The sequence below is a fragment of the Geospiza fortis genome, unplaced genomic scaffold (genome assembly GCF_000277835.1).
Source record: "Geospiza fortis unplaced genomic scaffold, GeoFor_1.0 scaffold162, whole genome shotgun sequence".
In the NCBI taxonomy this organism is placed as follows: Eukaryota; Metazoa; Chordata; class Aves; order Passeriformes; family Thraupidae; genus Geospiza; species Geospiza fortis.
In genome coordinates, this window is record NW_005054316.1 from 1426337 (window position 1) to 1450576 (window position 24240).

The 24240-nt window shown below is 35.7% G+C and overlaps 1 protein-coding gene across 1 annotated transcript in view; it reads right to left on the reverse strand.

Moving 5' to 3' along the window:
- Positions 1 to 24240, reverse strand: part of ADGB (androglobin) — a 95039-nt gene that overhangs the window by 66194 nt on the left and 4605 nt on the right. The window contains exons 2-9 of the mRNA XM_031056240.1: positions 18772 to 18916; positions 15664 to 15756; positions 13376 to 13447; positions 11923 to 12111; positions 9159 to 9298; positions 7781 to 7867; positions 6026 to 6237; positions 2894 to 3004 (exon numbers count right to left, since the gene is read on the reverse strand). Of these exons, the coding sequence (XP_030912100.1) occupies positions 2894 to 3004; positions 6026 to 6237; positions 7781 to 7867; positions 9159 to 9298; positions 11923 to 12111; positions 13376 to 13447; positions 15664 to 15756; positions 18772 to 18916 (1049 nt within the window). The remainder of the gene's footprint in view (positions 1 to 2893; positions 3005 to 6025; positions 6238 to 7780; positions 7868 to 9158; positions 9299 to 11922; positions 12112 to 13375; positions 13448 to 15663; positions 15757 to 18771; positions 18917 to 24240) is intronic.

Here is a 24240-nt window from a genome sequence, read left to right on the forward strand (position 1 = left end):
GAGAGCTAGCTCTGCTGTGACTGGTCACTGAACCAAAACATTCACACCAGCACCAATCACAGATCCACCTGTTGCATTCCCCAGCAGCAGATAATCATGGTTTACATCTTGTTGCTGAAACTTCTCAGCTCCAGCAGGAAAAATCCTGAGAGAGGATTTTTCATAAAAGAAATGTCTGTGACATACCCTAAGCATGAAAGCGTTACTGCCAGAAGAAAAAGCTGCTGAGTGGAAAAGTACAGATTTGTACACTAAAATGGATCAGTAGGAACACATGAATTGTCTGCCAGAACTTCCCGAAGACTGTCTGATGATAAAGTTAGATCAAAGTCATTCAGATAGATCCTTTATTAAAGACAAAGTTGGTTGCTCTCAGGAAGAGTTCACACTGACCATATCAAGGGCTTGTTATTCAGCTGGATCCCCACAACTGGATGAATAGAGAAACAAGTTCAAAGTTCCAATGATCATACTGTGTTTGTGGGTGCAGCAAGCATTGGTCTGACTGTGCAAGTGGTTCAGAACTGCATATGTTTGTACTGGATCTGGTTGGGATTGAGCTCTCATCAGGGCAGCCCTTGTGGTGCTGTTTTAGACACATCACCAAAATGCTGGGGGAAACACACCAGCATGTCAGTAACTGCTGAGCCGAGTTCATACACCAATAAATCCTCTGTTTCTCATTCCACCACCCCAGCAAGAACACTGGGTTGGGCAAAGGGTTCAGTCCTCATTCTCTGCCCCATCCCACTGTGGGGATTGACAGGTGGATGGGTGGTGGCTTAGCTGCCAGGCAGCATCAATTCACAATTCAAATATTATAGCCCACACAAAATCAAAAGCCTGAAAGAGAAGTTTCCAAGTAATTAGCAGTAACTGGTACTTCAATGTGTCATGAATAAAAAGGAGGTTTAGCCATTTTAAAAGTCAAATATAAATAATATCTGGAGCTGGTGAATATTTCTTTAGAAATAGTCCATATTTATCACAAAGAAGGAAAATTTCCTTGAAATCAACAGTCAACAGGTCGTGTGTAAGCTTGCAGCTGGAAAATAAGCACTTTTATATGATGGGAATGAACCACTTTTCAAATCACTTAAAATGAAAAAAAAAAAGAAAAAAAAAGAAAAGGAAAAAATGTTGCTCTATTAAGTAAAGTCACTGTTGCAAAACTCTACCAGAACAATTCAGGAACTTTTTACAACTACTGCCTCTGGAGTCTGACTTTGAATCAAGACCTATTTTGAGATGTTATTTTATGTACAACAATGGTTCTACTGTCCTGGGCCACTCTGCAGACCACGTGTCTCAAGCCTGCAAGATTTCCCTCATTTAGTTACACTCTCACAACAAAAATGCATCATAATTCAGTATTATTTCAAACTTCAATTCCTTTTTTTGTCCTTTCAGTCTAATAATTTTAAATTTGCTCTGTTACTATAGAGATACCTAGCTCTCACTCTTCTCCAAAAGTCTTTTTTGATTCAAACTTAGGATAAAAGATTTCTCTGATCTGTGTACTTGAGACCTGAATTAATAATCTTTCTAAATAACCTCTTCACAGGACACTATCTGTCTTTCACAAAAAAAGCATAAACTGTGCTTTAAGTGGCAGGATAAAGATCTAAATGTCATGTCACTTTTCATATGGAAGCACTGCCTCTTTTTTTTAAATGCTCTTTCACTCCTTTTGGACACTTTCTAGAATACATATCTTAGATCCTTTTGCTTCCCTTTTGCTTTCTTTTCTCTATCACATGCTTGAGTACTAGTTAGTCACTGTACTTATATTCACATGAAACACCTAATTTTCCTATTCCACACCTGCTGCACTAAAGCAAACTACATTCCTGCAATATATTTCAAAATTTACTGCTGTTTAAATCATTTAGTGGTATGTAAGGTAGGAGTTTAGATAAATATATGTGCTGAAGACAAACCATAATCTTGGTTTGCTGCAGTTTAAAATTATTTAAATCACTAATTTTAACCAGGATTCATATCAAAAAGCAAGAATATCACTCATGTAGTAAATTTCATTTTTACTTTGCAGTTATTTCCCTTAGGAAGATGTTCTACCTATTCTCACCTACTGATTTGCAACTGCAAATCATTCTAGTTAATAAGTGGTTTTTGTTGCTAGTCACATGGAAATGCCACATGTATCCAACCATAAGCAAAGTCAAGAGCATTTAAGCTTATTGTACATTTGTGAAAATCTTCTATAGTTTATGCTAATAAATTTGAAATATCTTTTTTGATTGTTTAGCTGTCGGATTAGTATTTACTTGTGATTTGTTTAAAATGTATTTTCTTGAGGTTTTTTTGTTTTTTTGTTTGTTTGTTTTTAGCATTAAATACAAATGCACAAAACAAGAATTTACTTAATTTTTATGCTCTTATGAATATATCAATACAGGAATCAAATTCTCTGCTATGTATTTCCTGGGCAAAGATTAAAAAAATTTAGATTTACATCATGGAATGAATTCTAACAAACATTTCTTCCCGCCCCCCCTGCCCCTGCCCCAGCTCCCCTGCCCTTCAACAAAGAAGCGTTCCTGCTTTTTCCAATTGCAATTTTGTATATAAAGTGGATACTAAACAAATAAATTACAAAAGAGGAAGGACTGCTGTTTTTTAAACACAGAACAACTGTAAGACAGTTTGCCACTAAAACAAAGTACTGCAATATACTATTTTTAATCTATGTTGCAGATTAGGTTAGAATGACTTCAGTGTGTAATGTGAGCTATAAATGACTACAATTTAAACAAAACCAAAAGTAAATACAACCTCCCCCCAGTTAAATTCAAAACAAAATTAAAGCAAAGACTTTTGCTTTAAATATAACTCCTGTCTGTATTTTTATCTTCAAAACAATAGGACTTACTTTCAGTTAAGTCCTGAAGGCCTTGGGCTTTTGCCAACTTTCCTGTAGACTTGCCTTTTTCTTTCTCTCCTCCTTTTACTTTCTTTCCTACTTTTTTCTGCTCTGCTTTTTCTATTAAGCAAAATAAAGATTAAATATTTTTCTTTCTAAGATAAAAACTTTCAGTCATCAAATGTCATACAGTGCAAATGCTTCAATAAGATTTTAGATAAATTTTAAAAACAATCAACCACAAACTCTTTGAAGTCAAGAGTTGAGATACAATAAAAAACTAATGTAATTTAATTAAAATAAATAAAAATAAAAAGTAGGCCTTAAGATGTAAAAGAAGATTTATTGAGAAGGAGCCAGAATGGCTTCGGTCCCACCTTTTAGTTATTGCACATTTTTTATGTCCTTACTACAATGTAAGAAATCATTGTATATCTGGCACTGTGCCAAATATTTTCTTTCTATCCTTGCTCTCATGCATCAGTAATTACAAAAAAAAAATAAAAATCATAGAATCATGGAATGGCTTGGGTTGGAAAGGACCTTAAAGATCATTTAGTTCCAACCACCCTGCTGTGGTCAGGGACACATTCCATCAGAGTAGGTTGCTCAAAGTCCCACACTGGCCTTGACCTCTTCCATGGACTGGGCAACCAGAACTTGTTTGGGGAATCTGTGTCAGGAGCTCCCTCTTGTCAGAAATAATTTCCTTCTAACACTCAATCTAAACCTACTCTCTGTGAGTTTAAAGCTATTCACTCTTGTTCTACCACTACATGCCCTTGTAACAAGTCCTGCTCCAGCTCTCTGGTAGGCCCCCTCTAAGTACTGGAAGGTGCTCTAAGGTCTCCCCAAAGCCTTCTCTTCTCTAGGCTGAACAATCCCAGCTCTCTGACTGCCTCCATAGGAAAGGTTCTCCACCCCTCTGATCATCTTAGTAGCCCTCCTCTGGACTCATTCCAACAGGTCCAAGTCTTTCTTGTGCTGGGACCCCAGAGCTGGATGCTGCATTCCAGGTTGGGGTCTCATAAGAGCAGAGTAGAGGGGGAGACTCACCTTCCTCATCCTGCTGGCCACACTGCTTTGGATGCAGCCTAGGATACAACTGCCTTTCTGGGCTGTGAGCACACACTGGCAGCTCATGTACTGCCTCTTGTCCACCAGATCCCCCATGTCCTTCTCCACAGGTCTGCTCTCAGTTCTTCTTCCAGTCTGCACTCATGCCTCAGATTGTCTCAACCCAGGTGCAGCACTTGGACTTTCTGAACCTCATTAGATTCTCATGGGTCCAATTCTCAAGCTTGTCCAAGCCATTTTGGATGGCATTCCTTCATTCCTTTGTGCCAACTGCACAATACAGCCTCACAGAACCACAGAATGCTTCAGGTGGAAAAGGATTACCGTGCGTCATCTGGTCTAACCTCCCTGCTCCACCAGGGTCATACTAGAGCACATGGCACAGGATTGCATCCAGACAGTTCTTGAATATCTCCAGTTTAAAGAGATTCCCAGTGAGGGAAAATCTACAACCTCTCCAGGCAATGTGTTCCACTGCTCAGCCACTCACACAATAAAGAAGTTCATCCTCATGTTCAGGTGGAGCTTCTTGTGCACCAGTTTCCACCCACTGCCTCTCTTGATACTGTTCATCAGCATGGAGCAGGGCCTGGTTTCATCTTCTTGGAACCCATCTTTTAGATTCTTATACACATTGATGAGGTCCCCTCTCAGCGGTCTCTTCACAAAGCTGAATAGGCCCAGCTTCCCCAGCCTTGCCTCGTCAGAGACATTCCAGTCTCCCAGACACCCTCATTGCCCTCTCTGCTGGACACACTCAGGAGCTCTATGTCTGTAATGTGCTGAAGAGTCCAGGACTGGACAGAGCACTCCAGATGGAGACTGAGGGAAGGGGCAGGATCAGCTCCCTCGCCCTGATAGGAATGCTCTTCTTAATGTATCCCAGGACATCATCAGCCTTCTTGACCCCCAGGGAACACTGCTGACTCAGGGACAGCTTGTTTTCCACCAGGATCCCCAGGTCCTTATCTCTCATGGTGACACGGATGGCTTTGTGTCATCCAAACATCAATCTCAAACATCAACAGAACATTTCAACAAAGCTTTTAGCCTCAGAGTTGGAGATTACAGAGCTGTATCGGACACAATGGTTCCCTGATTCTTACCTATTTCAGTTACTAATGAATTTTTAAGTCTTAGGCATGATTACATTTACTTAGTTTTAAGGGAAAAAAATGACAGCACCCTGTTGGACGAACAACAGTGCTGTTGCCAGTGACATGTCCATTCCAAACTCTGAAATATCTACCCCACTGATGGCTGGGTCAAAATGATGGCAAGATTTCCTAAGAAGAGAGAATACTACCTCAGCCAGGTAACTTCTAAGACTTTTATAACACTTCAGACATTGGGACATAGTATTTGGGATTCAAAGCAAGGAAGTCAGTGATTTTTCTGAAAATCTAGGAAGAAATAGAAATTTTAGCATGTGATTTGTACTCTCCAAAGGCATGAGAAGTGTTTGAAATTGCACCCATGACTTCAAGTTAAAAACAGCAACTAAGAAAATTCATTCTCAAATAAAAAAAAAGAAGGATAATATACTGGAACAAATTAGTTTGTAAATCTAAATTTTAAAATTTAAATGTAAATAGGATTAACAGCTCTGAAAGAAAATTATTGCATATACATAACAGAATAAAATAAAAATTGCAATAAATAAAAATACAGGTAGATGTTAGAATATATTTGTCATAACTCTGTAGGTAATCACACTTTACAACACCCATTATGAAATATATAATTAATTGATGGTCAGAGCAGTGTTGCCTTTGGAGAAACTGTAACCTCTCTGATTGGTATCTCTCTGCAAGGAACTCTATTTTAGAGAAATGACTGTGACATGGAGCTGAAAAAATCTCTGCCAGAAAGGGAAACTATTTTTATAAAATAAAAGACTAGTACTGCTTTTTGAATATACATCATTGCAACATGTCTGGTGAAACAACAAACCCACAGAGTTGTATGTGGCAATATATGCAAAATATACTTATTTGAAACAGAGATGATGTTAACCTTATTTAAACTTGGCCTACAAAGATTAGACTATGTAAAATTACAGACCTTTGCTAATGTTACTGGCTGTCTCTGCTCTCTCAGTTGAATCTGGCAGCTTACTCACAGATGAAAGCTCACTTTTTAACTCTGAGTCTCTGGTTTCTTCAGTTTTTGTATCATCCTGAGTAATCTCAAGTTCTGGAGACTTCTTCTCTGGCAAGGTGAATTCTGGCACAATCTCTTTCAAAAAGCCCCAAACTTTGTCCAGGTATTCAGGCCTTTAAGAGAAAACACAAATGTATATGTTAGTGGTAGGGATATTTCCAATAAGAGAAGAAAGTGTGATTTTCATTTAGACAGCACTATACCACAACTGACAGTCCAACTCTAAAAACCACAACTGGGTTATTTTAGAAGACACAACACCCTCTGTATCAGAAATATTTGTTGAGACAGCTTATGAAAAGCCCATAAAAAAAGAGATGGTGGTTAGAGATGCATGCAAATAAAGCATCCTTTCTCAAGATTTTTAGCAGATACTAGTTGTGACAGAGAAACTTGCAGACTACTTTACAACTACACCATATAATAGGGTAATTCTATCTCTGTATATTAAAAAGTGTCCCAAAGGTACTTCCAAACTGAAAAGTTTTTGATATGATGCAACAGTTGGAGTCATGTTAATTTTCCACAGAAACTCGATCATTCCAGAAATTATCTCAAACAGGGTCATGCAGAGTCTCATTCAAGTTAACTGCATTCAACTTTTTTTTTTAAATAAAATAAGTGATTGTAAAATGAGCTAACGTCATCTTATACTACTATTCCAAAGACTCTGTAGTATTCACATTTTCATATTCCATGGTATAATGTATTTGTAGTGAGTGAATACTGGTTTTTGCTGTTGAAGTTGTAAAACTAACTACAGAAAGAAATAAAATTTAGGCTAGTTAGATTTTTAAGTCCATGAACTACATACACACTACTGTGGGACACAAATATATCAAAAACCTAAATTGCAAGCATAGCTTGAGACATAAAAATTACTGAAAAATTGAATAAAATATTCTTTGAGTGGAATTATTTATTAGTGAAATATGGTTATAAATAAACAAGTATATCTAAGTAAATTATATATAAACCATAACTATTTGTTATCTAGATATTAATTTGAATTTATATATCAAAAGGCAAAAAAGGTGCGACTCAAAAGAAAAAATCTAAATTTAGTATCAATACCTGGGTAATTAATTTAGTAAAAAGAATACCAAGCTGAAAAACCAGAATGTCTTTCTTTAAAAGATTAACATATAACACATAGGAAACAAGAAACATATTATTGTAGGTAGGAAACACTATTTTTGGTTGAAACTAGAAGTCTGCCAACTGTTACAATTTGCAGGGTGGAAACACCACACTAGCTGACACTGATTACTTCCAAATTCATGACATATACTTTCTATGGTATATTCAGATATAAAATTATTATTATCAGCAGACATTTTATAACTGCATACTAAACACAACATAGATTTCTCTAACCTTGTTTTCCTCATGCTGTTTAATATTAGTTAAATTAATTTATAAAGAATAGGCATCAGCATGATAAATAGCTTTACAAGAAACTGTGTGACTTACAAAGAAAAACACAGTAAAATTGCATTTCTCAAAGGTACGTTACCCAAGTGCCTGAACTATAAACCATTCACTTTCCAAAATTGATGGTGAAGGACTTTTAGGGCTTAGCTTTATTTTTCATAATGCCTTACAGAATTAAATATTAAATAACTGACACATAAATTGTTTAATGAAAGAACTTACTGGAGAGGAATAACTTCTGGTATCCATCCAGTCAGTGTTTGTAGAACTGTAAATTCCTCCATCTCTCTTTTTCCAGTTGCATGTATACTATAAGACAAAAGCAGACTTTTTACAATTATAATGTTACCAACTACAGTAAACTCTGTAGTCTACATTGCTTTCTGTAATAAGAGCATGTAATAAGGAATAAGATCATACACAGAATTGTCTGATGAAAAACAAACCATTACTTGCAATTTCAACAGTTTTCCAAACCACTGCTGACTACTCCCCTACAAAGTCAATGCCTTCACATCAGCTCCATTATTTTAGTGCTCCCTCTGGTACAATGGCATTTTTTTCACCTTCGTTAGCAAGCATACTATATATGCTTGCACACAGTAGCAGTGTTGGAGATGTGGGTTTGAAATTCCTTGTGCTAAAACAGGGTTATGATTCTACAACTTCCATTTCCTAAGCAGCTTCTTTAGCTCCCAGGTTATTCTGAACAAGCTGGTTCTCTCTAGCTGGTTCACTTCTACTCTAGCAAAGTTCACTCTTTCAAACTGACACTCTGCTACTCTCTGGAGAGGTTTCCTGAGAGGACCAAGGCCAAAGATGCCAGCACTTGTATGGCTAGCCCTTGTGCTCTGGAGAAATGCAGTATGTCAATCACATTCCTGCAGAGTTTCCTAACAGGCACCTCTTGGCAACTCCTTAGCCTGTGTCAACATACTTTAGATGACTCTTCTGACAAACATAACTTGATATGATGAAAATAGGGAAGCTTCATTACCCAGATGTGTGTTTTGAATTATTTTCTCAAACTTATTCATTTAAACTATTGGTCTTCATTCCTCATTTCATAGGAACCTGTAGCCATAATTGCCAATTACTGCATCATAGGCCACCTTCTGCTTTTCCAGTTAGTTCTAGGGAAGTAGATCACTGTACACAACAGCACAACTGTACCTTTCACAACTGTAGAAAGATATCAAAAGAAGCTCACAAAACTCTAATTTCAACATTGGTTGAGTCAATACTAGTCAAGGCTCACAATAACAATTTCATTAACAGTTCACAGGTACTTCTTTTTGGCAGGAAGCCACATGGGAAGTTGTCAGGAATACAGTCAAACAAATGAAGCAAATAATGAGAGTACTCCAGTTTCTTTGTAAGTTTTCTGTGAATAAATTTACAAACACATCTAAAAATGAAATCCTGTGCCTTCTGTAGCTGTAGAGGATTTTGTTTTTCTGATTTACAGTGTCAGCTTTTGGAAGTGCATAACTGTCATTACAAAAATGTAGCAAAATACATTTCCTAGTATACTAAATTAAATTTTGCTGTTACCATGTGACTTCACAAAACAAACCAAAAGTGAGATGACAAAACATACCTAGTATGTGCTAACTTAATTATAGCTTTGGACAGCAACATTGGCCAAAGTTCATTTTGGCTGGCTGTAGCTGGTAATAACAAATTCTCCTCTTCACTGAACGGCATAGTGTCATCCACAATGATCTTCCTCCAGCATCCCTGTGACAGGGGAAGGGGAGAAAAGCAGAAAGAAAAAAATTATTTTGTGGGCTGGCAAGTAAAGAGTACACAAGAGAACTTTTAATGCTTTCCCAAGAACCTAATCCTACTGTAACTCGATTTACATCACAGATGGCTTTAAAAAAGTTCTCACATAATTTATGAGAAACATGAAAACAGCATTCATAGCATTTTATTACTGCTCTGACTTATTTGTTCCAGAGATTAATCTAATTGCTGCTATTTCCAAATATATTTCATCTCATATGTGTAGTACATCATGTGCATGCATTCAGTACTGTTTCTTCAGCTGCCACGACAGATGCCTGAGAAACACTAATGATTAAAAAAGGCTTAACTAAGATAGCAGCTTTTTAAAAGTCTCTTTAGATATCAGTCTGGAAAATACTTGTGACATAAGCAGTTCCCCTTGCTTCCCAAAAACTACCTGGGGATACTGACTGCAGTTAGTCTCCTGTTACACATTACAACAGTATTTTGTAAAACACTATATTAAACACAATGATCAAATGTAAAAAAATAAAAAATATAGATACATATATTTAAAAAAAATTCCGTATTTCCAGGATAAGAAACAAAGAGGTAAGACAAAGTACTGGTATCTCCAATATGAGATACTTCATTAGTAAACTGAGCTAATATTCCACAAAATAATCTTGTCTACCATTCTTCAAATAAAACTCTCTGTCCTACTGATGAAGATATAATAGAAAATAGGTGGGCCAATAGCAAATACTTCTGTTAATTCACCCACAAAATGATGAAGAATGACCAAATCACTAAAGTGTTCACCATGTGTTATCAGAGAGTGCAAAACTATTGCTCTCTGCTTGTAACTAAGCTATGGGTTCAAGCTGAAATGACAGCTGATTAATGCTATGAATTCTATAGGTCTAAGGAGAAATCAAATTTAGTCCAGAGGTCAAAGATACTAAAAAATCATAAAAGAAGCTAATATTTTTAAGGATAAGAACCATTTTGTGACAACCAAAACAAAATATTTAAACTTCCCTAGTTTGAAAAGGACCTAGTCAGGGATATTGATCACATATTCATCTCCTCTTCCAGTAGTTGCTGAAGTTTACTAGGGAGAACAGAACAAGTTGATAAGTAAAGGAAAAGAAACCAAAAAATTAAAAAAAAATGTGGGGCAGGTCTACAGACAGAAAAAGTGAGAAAAAAATAACTACAGGAACAAGTTCAATAAACCTCAGGAAGGCAAAGTGAAAGTAGAATGTGGGAAGGAATGTATATATTTTGTCAAATACGTGAAAAAAAATTATTATCCACAGGTTTGATGTTGTGTACAACGTCTTCAGGACTCAGTGTAGAACATTAGTGAAATCAGTTCATTATTCTTCCACTTTTTGCACTCTTTTTCTTTTCTTTTTCTACTTTCTCCTATGAAATATATTTCTCCTCTATCTCTTCTGATATTTGTCTTTCCTTGTTTGTATATTTTGTTTAAACTTCCAACAGGTGACCCTATTTTTTTCCTGTTTTTCTTTCTGTAAAATACATCTGTATACCCAGAGGAAAAAACAAATTGAATAAACACACAGGCCCAAATGAAAAAAAAGACAAAGAGTGTAACAAAAAGTGACAAAAGTGACAAAGAAAATGAAGCACTGGTAACTCTTGGGTATGCTTTAAATTGTAGTCTTTTACCACATGACTTCATAATATCTGCAGCATTAAATTCACACACAGAATAATGTCTTCTTCTGAGGAGCCTGGACAATACAATTTGTGCTTTCTCAAACTCATGGAACTCATTTCTATATGAAATATAAGTTATTCCACAAGTGAAGGCAGTAGTAAGGGGTGAGGAAAGCACATGCATGTAAATCAGATAAGTGTTCCCTTTACAGAGAAGGTCACGTCCAAGTTTTTGTTTCCAACTGACTTTTTAGAAATATTTTCAGCTTTGGGCAACTGGAAGTTTAGTAGGGTTAGTTATAGGTCTTAGCATGCTGCAACATTTTCTGTTTCCAAAAGGCAAATGTAACTGAAATAACTCCAACAACATAGATAACTTTTAGATGTCAGTTCTTTTATATGTTACTATTTCTCTATTAAAATTAGGTTCAATATGCAATTAAGTGTTCCCTGTTGACTGCCAAATGTGTTAAAAAATTATTATCTATTATCTTTAGAAATCCTTGGGATGTTTTAGTTTTACCAGTACCTCTTCAGAAAATGGTCTTCACACTAACTATCTTTAAACACATTTAGAGACAAATAGCTCTGTAAAGTCAGGCAACTGAATTACTTAAATATAAAAAGAAAAAATTTAGCCTAATACACCAGAAGTGTGGGCCAGATGTCTGACTCTACTAAGCATTTGCATCAAACCTACAAAACTACAAAACTAAAATATTGCCTTTGCAAGTAATAACACTTCTATCAGGCCACAAGTTGTACAACAATCACATGAACTGTAAGAGACATTTTAATTAACAAGCATTCAAATCAACAATTTGTCAGTTTTTCTACTCCTAAAAATCTATCTATTTTCAATAATAAAATGTATGTCCAGTAACCATTAAAATTTGCCATGCTAGCTGCATCATATTTTTATATTGTTGGAGGAAACCACTCACCATCCAATAAAGTTTCAATGCATATTTTCCAAATTTATTGTACACTGTTATGCGTTCCTTGGCAGATTTACATAAGCCATAAATGTGTTCCCAAGGTTTCCAAACAAGTGTGGGTGTTTCACTATTTAAGGAATTTTCATTGTATATCCTCCAGACAGCATAGATTTCACTTACAATCCATCTCATCAGCTAAAACAAGAGAAAAATAGAAAAAAAAGTTTTTGCAAGTAACACATTTTGAAAAAAATGTGAAGTTATAATGATCAAAGAATAAATCAGATCCTGTTGTAAATAAAAAAGTGACATAAAAATATAGCTATAGTTTAATGGAAAAATTTATTTCGCTGTCACAACTTCTCTTAAAATCATTACAATATCTATCTGCAACAACACAAGACTTCATGCAACTTCATGCAAAGGCACAATATAAATAAAGGTATTCATCATTTAACAAAGACAAATTAAGAAATATGATCCTAAAATAAATTATGTTACAGGGCTTGTGAGTTGTCACTTGTTTAATTGCTTTTTAAAGCCAGTTGCTAAAAGTCAACATTGCCTTGAATAGTCATTATTTGTACTCAGTGAAGGAAATCCTAAATTATTAAATGTACTTAGAAATATTTAATTCTTAAAATAAGAATTTAAACTAATCCTGTTTTATACATGAGCTTTTATGATATGCAGATTTATGATGTATGCCTTACTTTCACAACTATTACCAAACTGTTATAAGGATTGATGTATACTGGAATGAAAAAAACCTTTTACTACAAGAAACGTGCCCTAAAATTAATTTGTGGTTCTATGGACATTCTAAGAAACTTGTCCTAGAACAAATTAGTGATTTTTTGGACTTAAAAATTGACATGACCTGTCTTCTGGTGTTTCTTCCCTTATATCTCTCATGCTGAATTTTGAATTTGCATTGACATACTGAATTAAATAGAAATTATTAAGTGATATTACATTCAGTAAGGCACTCAGATGATTTAGTTCCACTTGGTTTACATTTTTCCATGACCCTGCAGAAATTCAGTAAACCTTTATTCAACTCTGGAGAGACAGAAAAGACTGGATCACAGATATTTGCACACACATGCAAATTGATTGTTGATTCAAAATATATTGGACTACTAGGACTTCCAGAAAGTTTGAGTAAAAAATAGAAATCCTTTATAACATAGCCTTTATTTACTCTTTCTTTAGACAATATTATCCAGCTGGAAAACCTGTTACCATCACTGATATTTCAATTTCTAAAAAAGATAAACACTAATTATAATAATCTAGATAATTTCTTGCTACTTTATCCCCTTCATTCATTTTCCACTTAAAAAACTTCTCACAACATATTTCTTTTTTGTAGGACTTTGGAGTGAAATTCAAAAAGTCAAAGAAAGATAAAAAGGAAATAATTTTTTTAAAGGGACATTAATGTATTTCCACCTACCTCACAACAAAATATGTGCTCGTTTGCTGAAACAAGATCAAATGAGGTTTCATTTTGCACTATCACAGGAACCTAGTAGAAAGTAAATCAGTTAGGTCCATAACTAAATTATCTGGAGAAAATTAAATTAACATTAGCATTTAACTGCAGTGGACATGCAAATGTTGGACATCTGGCAAGCATTCATTACACATTTGAAAACTAGTAGTGATCATTTTGTAGATGGTTTGGTATTTCTTTATAAAACCTCCTTAAATGTAGGTTCAGATTTTTAATAAATTATTATTTTTACCAGGAGATTTAGAGTATCAAATTGAATAATCATGTGAGTAAATTGAGATGCCCTCAATTTCTTAAGATATTTGCAGTTCTGCATTTAAATCATGATCATAACACTGTTTCATACTTTGAGATTCCCTTAGCCATCCACCAGGGTTCACAGGGATTTATTTGCTCATGGTCAGTTACATAGTGGTAATGTCTGAACAGCAACTTTGTCATATCTCTGGCTGCATTATGTTGTGTTCATGAATATTTTCTTCTTGTACAGCCCATTTCCTTTTTGTAAGCAGTTTAATAATAACAGACTGGGACTGCAGTTTATTGAACTAAACGTATCTGTGCCTCTCATCATGTATTGGTGTTCATTGCTTGATTCTTTGCTTACCACACTATTGGCTTGTTTATGCTTTCTTTTATAGTTAAAAATATATCAGCTAACAAATAATTCTTAGTAGCCTTTCATTGCTTAACATTTACATTAATTTTTATATGAAATCTCTGGTAATCATTGCTTGTTGATTCAAAATATATTGGACCAAAAGAAGCATCAAAGTTTTAATCAGGTCCTAAAGAAAACAAATGCTTTCTTCATCTTACTCCAGAGATATATTTTAAAAGTTATTTTTAATACAGATACATGTTTCCATAACTTTCTGGGCTGCCAGCTTTCTTGTCCTCATCTTTCAGATACCTCCACTCAGTTTATGCATTTTGGCAGTGTTTCCTATCCAATCTTTTGGTCTTGTCACTTACTGCTCTGACCTCTCCCCCTCCGTCCATTAAAAATTAAACATAGATCTGTTTAGAGTCTAGTTAATAAAAAATGAAACTGACAAGCTGACAAAAAGAAAACTGACAAGCCTGAAAAACTTGGAAGGGTGGTCTAAGTGCTTTAAAACTTCAAGATCTGAAGTAAATCACATAAACCCTTAGATTAGTAACAGAACTGGAGAACACTAACCTTTGAAATGGGAGGCTGTTTATTTTCTCTGCAATTAATTTTAAAGCTATGCACAATTTTAAAATGCTATGGTTACCTTGCAGACAAGTACTGCCAAAGACATGTACTCTGTGTAGCCCAGAAAAATATGATAGTTGAAGTGAAAAAAAGTAATGTAGTTCTGGTAAAGTTAGTTCATGGTTTCATGAAAAATATGAATACTTCAGACACCTGCTCAGGTGGAACATACAGAAATTTTTCTGCCATGAGAGTAATTCTTAAGTGAGAATAGAGAAATAGAAGGTATCTATAAAAACAGAAAAGCATCTCTCTGTCCAGTTGTCTTCCAAATGAACATGGGAGTCAAAAAGTGAAGCAAATGTGGGGGGATACATAACCATGATGTTTTGCAGCAGGAAGTGCTGATCCATGGTGGTCTTATCCCATTAATAAATTTAATTAATAATTAATCTCAGATTCTGTACAGTATCACTGAGAATGCTATTATTACGCTAACTGTAAAGAATGGGATTAGTATAGGTAATCTTATGTCCTTTTAGACACAGAGAAACCCGTGCTGTGTGGCATCAAGCAGGTCTCTGGTTCATCTATGCAGTATTCTGTGCAGATGTCATCCATTTTGGTTTTGCTGACCTATGATACAATTTGAGCTACGAAAGAATATTCTTACAAGAAAATAACCCTGCTCCCAATTTCTGCTGTAAAATGAAAGGATGTTGAAGAACTGCTGTGTGGTTAGATAAAGTCACGGTGATGTAATTGCCAGTAAGGAGCAGGAGCTGCCTGCAGGCTGCTCCATCACCATGAGCAGTGTGAGCTCACCCTGGGCTCAGGCTTTCCAGCTCCAGGGCCCAGCCATGCAAGCAGCACAGCTGAGCTGTCACACAGGTCACTGAGCCCTCATGTACACCAGTGTCCAGGACAGGACTGACTGCATGGTCAAGTGGTTTTTACGTGTTGAACTAACTTCCTCTGCTAATTTCACTCTACTTGTCACAAGTTAGGCAATTGGGAATTTTTCATCACGGCCTTGCTTGTTTCTTACCTCTTTTGTTAAAAACTCTTGTGGACGTTTCCACGAACGCACTTTTAAGGATGCTGGCAACTGTATTTTCCCTTCAGGATCATCAAATCCAGGCTACACAAAATATGCATGAACAAAAATGGACCAACTTTAATAATTACAGTATTGTATCTTCCATGAGATTTAAAATAATATATTGTTCACAGGATAATTCACTTAAGGAGCAAAATACCATAAAAAAGAACCAATAGTATATACAACTAAACAAAAAGAGCCCAAAGCCCAAGATGAAAATGCAGCACAAAAGCCGCCTCCAGTATTCAGAGAAGCTTATATGGTCTGCACTTTCCAAGAGGTCTATATGAAATTATTCTTTTTCTTTTCCCCTTTCAGAAAGATCTCAAAAAAAAAAGGTTAAATTTTTAAGTCAGTTACTCTTCTACCAAGCTATTCCTATGTACTTTTTCTAACTCACTTATTTCTACAGCTTTTAAGAACACTGAAACTAAATTTCTAAAGTGATTATTAAGAAACAGAAAAACTCATGTTCCATGCATTTAGCACTGCCATAGAAACCAAAGAGAGCTATAATTATACAGCATGAATTAGCCCATTAAAAAGAGAGGCTCATACAGTTTTCAAACTTGCATTTTTAAGTGATGCTTATCCTCCATGCGCACAGAAGGCGTGAGGATATACGATGTCTGTTTACTTGCTGGCACAACGTGGGATGAGGACATGCCTCTGATACAGGTTGTGCTGACTGAGAAGCTAATCAGTTACATGGATAATGCCTTTTATTTGTGCCTGGATTTTCAAGAACTTGGAGGCATATTACACATTTGTGAGTGTTTCACAGTCTACGATGCACTCTGCCTTCTACAGAGCAGAGAAAGAGTTGCCCGGAACAAAAATCTGTGAGTCCTTAATGATTAATGGAAGACAAAACAAAGTGCATCAGAAAAGCATAAAAACCAAACACAAACCAAAGACCCCCAAATAACCTTTTCCCCACATTTTTTTTTCCCATTGTATAAGTTCCTTCAACATAATAATCTGCAACAACCTATTTCAGTACCTGACGGAAAAAAGAGAAGCTGGGGAGGAGGGGAGGGAAGGAATGTTTTAGGAATACTTTCTCTTTTTTCTGAAAGCTTAAAGAATTCCTTGGAGCCTGGACAATACAAAACTGTATTAACTGTGTTTATATTCTGCTTTCAGACACAACCAACCCTGACTTCATGGCATAACAGGAAAGTTTAGCTCTTAAACACTAGATAAACCAGAGAAAGGAGGCAGATGGCAATGACATGACACTATGCAAAGTACCAAAACCAAAACAAAACCAAAAAGCTCCAAACGAACAAAAACAAAGAAACAAAAAAAAAACCCCACACCTGGAAAGATACAACCTTTCTTTAGCTTACTAGTGCAAAAAATGTTTTGAAGCAGAATATTATAGGTCCAGGCTGAAAAAATCAAGTTTTAACCTATCAAGTTTAAACTAGTCTTTTATTTAAGGTGGCTATAAGAGACAAGTGCCAAGTCTCAGGGGTTCATGCTCTAAGGACAGGAGTCTCAACCACAAGTTCTACAGGAAGGACATGGAAGAAATGAGCACAAAAGACAAAGACAAGATCAAATGCATAATCTCAGGAACACAGTGCACAGCTCTAAGAGAGAGCATTGTGTTCAGGTGGTTGGTAAAAGACTTTCAGTGTTGCAAGGAAAGAGATCACTTCAGGTTGATTTCTTTACCCACACAAGAAAATAGGACTGTTTATATTCATGTTCCAAGTGTACTTAAAAGTTCTAATTTTGTTTCCAACTGAAATAACCTATTTGATGTTGAATTCTGGCTATCTGCTTAGATCAAAAGAGGTCATGTTACAAAATACTTTAGATCTGTAAATTCATCTGCTGTAACTGCCGTGTAATTCCTTTAAACATGTAAAAGAAGCAATGTTTCATACAGCTTGTAGCTGAAGAACGGAAGAGTCCAGTAAACAACTCAGAACACCTCTTGTGCTAAAATAGAAGAAAGGTTTTCATATATAGTTAATTTGAAGTTTATGTATGATAATAATGCCTGGTAGACCTAAAAATTAGTGTTAGATAAATGTTGAGTACAGGCCAAAGACACCAAAAGTGGTAAAGGAACAGGAGAAGGACACAAAGGAAAATTATTTGCTTGACAAGTTAAGACAGCCTTCAGTACAGAATGTATACCTTCTCTCAAAACAATACTTTGGCCCCATAGGAGTATAATATATTCAACCTTAGGACAAGAAAAAAAATAATCTAGAAATATATATGGAAACATAAACATAGTACACAAGCACACACTCAGAAGAAATATATTAACAATGCAAAATTTGCATATAAAATTTGTGATAAATCATTTAAATGCATTAAATAAATTTAATGCATTTTAAATTTCAATTTAGGATGCTGAGTTTAAGAAATTTTTAAGAAATCAGTTTACTACTACTCTGTGTAGAAGATCCATACACTCTGCAATGATAACCAGCATGAAGGAGTAAAAATCCATGAGATTTTAATTCATTCCAAAGTTGGAAAACAGGATTTTTTTCAACATCTGGCAGGTGCTTACTTTCTGCAAAATGACAATATTCCCTCAAATAATTCTGTACATACTAGAACTGCAGACAGTGTTTCATACGTCCAGAAACTGCAGCGTACAAAAGAAAGTACTTTAGCATCCATTTCTGCCATAAAAAAGATGGATGCATCAAACCTCTTGAGTCCACCAAAACTGCAGTGCCCTCAAGACTGTGCCAGTGCCCTGACATACTACAACAGTTCAGCTGTTCCCACATCCTCAGTTTTAGTTATTCTATGAAATAGATTTGAGGGTTGTATTTTTTTAAACCATTAATGTGCACACAGATATGTTAAGAGTTCATTTCAAAAGTAGCAAATAAACAATGCACAATTGTTTTTAGTTTATTACTGTAGTTTAGTAAGGAACTACTTAAACATATTGAAAACATATGATTGAAAATAAATATATTTATCAGTAACACATTATTTTGAAGTTGTGGCAAATACTCTATTAAATACAAGTACAAAAAATGAAGTAGAAATAATATGTGTCACACAACTTACTGAAACTTGACCTTTTCCAGGTTTTTCTTTTCCAGCTTTTCCTGCATCCCATTTTTCTGCATTGATATCTGCATCATTCCATTCTGGCCAAATAGGAAATCTCCACTTCTCGTTGGAAGCAGCTTCCTTGGAAAGCATAGACGGCCTAGAAAACACAAAACAGCATACATAAAAATGAACAGCATTATTATACAAGCGTAGTAGAAAGTATTTTATCTTATAAAATATTATTTTTTTAATGTAATAGGAATTTTAGTGCTTTTAACTATGTTAACTTTTTGTCACGAAGATAAGCAAACATCTTAGAAAATGCTTGATGTTGTTATTAGGTATAAACCAACAAAATATTTAATGCATTTATACTTCTGCTGAAGTAAATTGGGTACTGAAGCACAAAACCAGAATTTGAGGGCAGTTTCTTCCCTCCTCTTTTCCCCTGCTGCAAGTCACATGGCTCTCCTTTCTCTCCTATGCCAGTCCTAGCATTCATCACTCAGTTAAACTCACTCACCTATCTGAAGGCATTCCTTCATTTCTTCTGACTTATTTTCTTTAGATAACCAGAAGGAGCTTGCCATGGATACCAGATGCCCGGGGGAAAAGGATTTCCACTTCAAGGCATCTGGAAGCTGCTAGACCAGCCAGCGCTGTCTGCGGGCAGTTTCATTCTCAGGCAGTCTCATTCTCTTGTGCTACCAGCATTCTCACTACTTTCTCCTGGCTTTCACAATCCTGGCAATAATTTTGCTGAGGCTGAAAGGATTTTCACAAGACCAATACCCAATGTGTTCATAGCCACAAAGTAGCACTAGTGTACCTTCATCTTTCCAGTGCATACAAAGGGCTGAAAAACTGAATTAGCTAGAATATTCATTCATTATTCCTATATATAAATGCAACAAAATGTGTAACCATGTTCCAAAGTCAAACACAGACTACTTAAATGACTAAGGAAACTACTTAAATTACTAAGTCTGACTAAGGAAAATGTTGTCTATCAAATGACACCTGAAAATCCTATTAAGCCACATCACCCAGAAGGTGGAAGCAGGGACAAGTCACTTAGGGGAACAGAGGCATTGCTCAAGTGTAGAGCAGTGAAACTACAAAAGCAAAAGCTCAGCTGGAGTAGAAATAATCAAAGGATGCTAAGGACAAGGAAAAAAGCTCCCGTAAGCACACTGGCAGCAAAGGACATATAAGGAAGCACATGTCTGCTGCTCAGTGGGGTGGGGAACAGCTTAGTGACAGAGAACATCGGAAAGGCCAAGATACTCAATGTCTTTTTGTGTCTTGGGTTTTGTTGGCAAATTTGTCTCTCCCCAGTCCAAGAGCCTATTTACAAAGTCTGTGGGAGTGAAGCATTACCCACAGTAGAGGAAGGAGCTGGGCAGCACTTAAGGCAACGGGACACACACAGCTCCATGGGACTAGCTGCAACGGGAGCAAAGGTACTGAGGGAGTTGACTGGAGTCTGATTTGGATTTTGGTAAATGCAGTGCTTGGAGACACTTGATGTAAACAACCTGATGTAAACTGTTCCTGCTTGAGTAGGAGTTTGACTAAATGGCTCCCAGATGCACTGTTCAATCAAAGTTTTTCTATAATTCCATAATACTTTAGCAATAGTAAGGACAAAGACATGGGTAAAAATAAAGATTTCTCACTGTCTAGACATTAAGTACGTTCATCCACACTACCAGTAACTCTTAATGGAAGACAGCTGTTAAAATTCAATACCATCTGTGCCTTCTGCTGTGCAAAACCCACCCAAACATAGCTTCTACCTCTCTAACTGGAAGGAAGATGAATTCTGTAGAATGATACTTAGCTTTATTTTTTCATCTTTTTCACCTCAGTCATCTGTAAATTGACTCTATTACGTTTGATCTTGCATTAATGGCATAATATTTTCTCCAGTGTTTTCTTGAAGACTCAAATGATGCTTCATTCCGTATTCAATAATATTTACCCAGCAATTGAAAAACCCTGTGGTGTTTATCAGTTTCTTTGTATAGTTTCCAGTTGTTTCAAAGAATCTTTTGCATCTGTGCTAACCTCATGCATGAAGAACAATGAAAAACTAAGTGCTGGCTGTATCAACAGATTCAGCATTTGTGATATTTTGAAACCCGAACACTTCTAACACTGATTTAAATATTACTCCTGGCAGTTTCTTACACATAGTAAAAAATTTGTAGGTTAAAATTTTTTGTACTTTTTCTTATGTCAGATGAAATATGAATGGCTTACCTATCGATTTTAAATATTTAAGGACTACTCCTAATTTTTTCGTATCTTTTTTGTACTTCTAAATCTGCATTTGCTCTTCTACAAATTTATAGAGAAGCATGAAAATTTCACTGACTGATACCAATAATAAAGATATTTTGACACCATTCACAAATAAAATTAATGATAATTGCAGTAATTCATAGAATCATAGAATGGTTTGGCTTGGAAGGGACCTTAGAGATCATCTAGTTCCACCCCTCCTGCCATGAGTAGGGACACCTTCCACTAGACTATGTTACTCAGAGCCTGTCCTCGTTTCTTGCTATAAGGTTTCTGAGTGCTTTGGGACAATAATGGAATAATAAAAGAGCATAATTTTAAAATGCAACAATGAGATATGGAAGACTTACTTAGCTTACTATCACACTAAGACAGATAATCACTTTCTACCACACTTTGACATAACAGAATATCCTCAGCATTAACAATGTGGAAGACATGGAAACAATGCTACCTATGATTGAGATGCCTAAACTAAATTGTGGAAGTCTAATGCTACTGCATCTCAGAAACGATAATTCAACAAGACCTGTAAAATTCACAAATTACAGCAATTTAATTGGTCTACAAATATAAGTAATAAATGAAAAAAGACTGCTGAATTAATTAAAATACTGAATTTGAGTAATGCTATTAAGAAGTTGCTCTATTACAAGAATTGAATAATATAACTGTGAGAATTCTTTGAAATGAACTGTAAGATACAAGGACAATGCAAATTACTGGTATTTTACGCTCAGGCTGGAAGGGTTCATTGTGCAACAGTATTTTTAAAACCAAATTACTGGTAGACTTCCTTTTAATCCTGTGCTAAATCCTAAAGGAGAAAAAGGAAGAACAAATTGCCAAATGAAATACCATGAAGTTGGCACTAATTCACCTCTGACCCTTAAAGCAGCTTCTCCAAGAATACTGGTATAATTGATATAGTGCCAACAGAGAAAAGAGGGGATGGCAGGATAGACAAGCACTACAGGGAAAATACAGACAGATTGCAACCTAAGTTTTTCAGACACTTCAGATTTAATACAGAGACAGGAAACAAGCCCACTGGAAATGTGCTCTCAAGTAATACAGTCATTTAGTCTGTAGACATATGCACTACCACATTCTGCAAGCAAGATCTTGTCAGCTTGGTTAACGGAGTCTAGGAAGATAGGAAGCAAATATTTTCTTCCTAAAACAGATGAATCAACCTGCAAATTATCTATGGCCATTCCATAGAGAGGGAACCCAGCAACACTGATGGGAGTCTTCTCAAGAATTTCAGAAGCATTGGTAGGTACTTTCAAACAGCATGGCTACTCCAACCTTCCTTTGCCAATACTCATGTCATTCTGGACCACCAAACAATTTCGTGATTTTTTTTAGAAATGTGTCACTTTCTGTGAATTGTTTGAACAGTCATAAAAAAACTACTACTGTCCTCAGTAAAGCTTTTATACTAGTAAAAAGAGAGCAGCGAACAAACAGATGCTTCATTTTTTTCTCCAAATCTGCCCTGCAGGGAAGCTACTTAAGTTTTCCTTTAATCTCTTCCAACCTCAAAGACAAAAGACTCCTTTGAAGACCTTATTTATAGCAGAAATTTCTTTTAAACTATAATCACTGAAATGATTTTTAAAAAGTAGCATCTGAATATCTTAGAAACCCAGAGCAGAAACCATGGTAACAGTCAAGTTCATAAGAATCTCTAAAGGATACAGGAAAGCTTGGCCAAGTATCAGTAACTCTGGGGCAAAATGATTTGCTCTTTTTCTTCATACCTAGTGTCATTCTTCAGAAGAGGAACAAACAATCACAATCAGACAATTTAATCAGCAGCTAATAAAGAAAAACAGTCTTCTCCTTATTATTAGCATAGTCAGTAGCAATTACAAAATAAAACCAAAATATGAATGAGTGGTTTACAATACCTTGCCATTAGTCTTATCTTGGATACTGGAGCCAAAACATATAGGATTCTCTGCAGAAGTAAAATAGTCTACGTGCTCAGAGCTCTCGTGTTTGGGGAGACCCAAGCCACGGATGCAGCTCAGGTATGATGAGCAGAACAAATAATTGTAAACCATCTATGCTGCAAACACAGTTGCTTGCAAAAGCCTATGACAATAGGTTTTATTGTCATTTCAGGTTTGGGTACAGGGGTAGGACTTCTTCCCCAAAAAGCATACCTTCTGTGTGAAGCAAGTTCAAACTGGAAAATTAAAGTGATGAGAGACAGAAAAGATGAACACCAACTGATTATTCTTTATAGACATATCATTTTTTAAGGGGTCTGCAATTTAGATCACTGCTTCCAAGTGTGATGTTCTCATTTTTAAACATAGCTGATGTCCTTGTAGGTGTCAGACAAACTACTAATAGACCTCAGTAACTTGTGAAGAATGAGCCTCTTTTGAAGGCACACACACACATTTGCTAAGAGAGATGGTTACCTAGCCTCACATTTAGCTTTGACAGCTAGAACTCCACACGTTTTCTTACTTATATTTGCCTTCACATTAATGGAAACCAAGTTATTCCTTCTTGGTTTGCTTTCCAGATTCTAGGAGATAGAAGAAAAACCCTAAATGCCAAATCCCTTGGGCAAATTTTACACAGTAGCATGCCTTGGACATTACTTGAAAGAAAAATTAATAGAAAATAGTAATTTAGAAGCCCTGTAGGTTTTAAAACATTTTTTTTTGTTTGCTCTCCTTGTTTTCAGCCTGATTCCATTTGTCGCCCTAAAAATATTGTCTGAATTATTATCCTTGTAATTTTAGAATTCTAGCTAAAACTGAGTATCTTCTGCTGTTTTGGTCCATTTATCCCAACTAAATCTTTTTTGCTATATAAAACTTGAAGTCAGAAATTAAATATAAAGCACAAAATCAAGTAATAGACTTTTTACATATGTGACAAATAGACTGATAAGCAACTGAATATTTAATATAAGTCGCAAAACACTTTTTTTTATCCTGTGTGAAAAAAATCTGTGTAAAGAAAAAAAATATTTCTTTTTTTGGAGGAATTCCTGTAAGATTCAACCTTCATGCTCATAGCAAGCTCATGTACAATGCTAGAATTTTGGATCCTGATCCTTCAATTTTTGCATTCCAGGAAGAACAGTTTCTATTGCACAAACTACCATTTGTAAACTGCTTAAAGACAGAAGTAAAATCAGGTGGC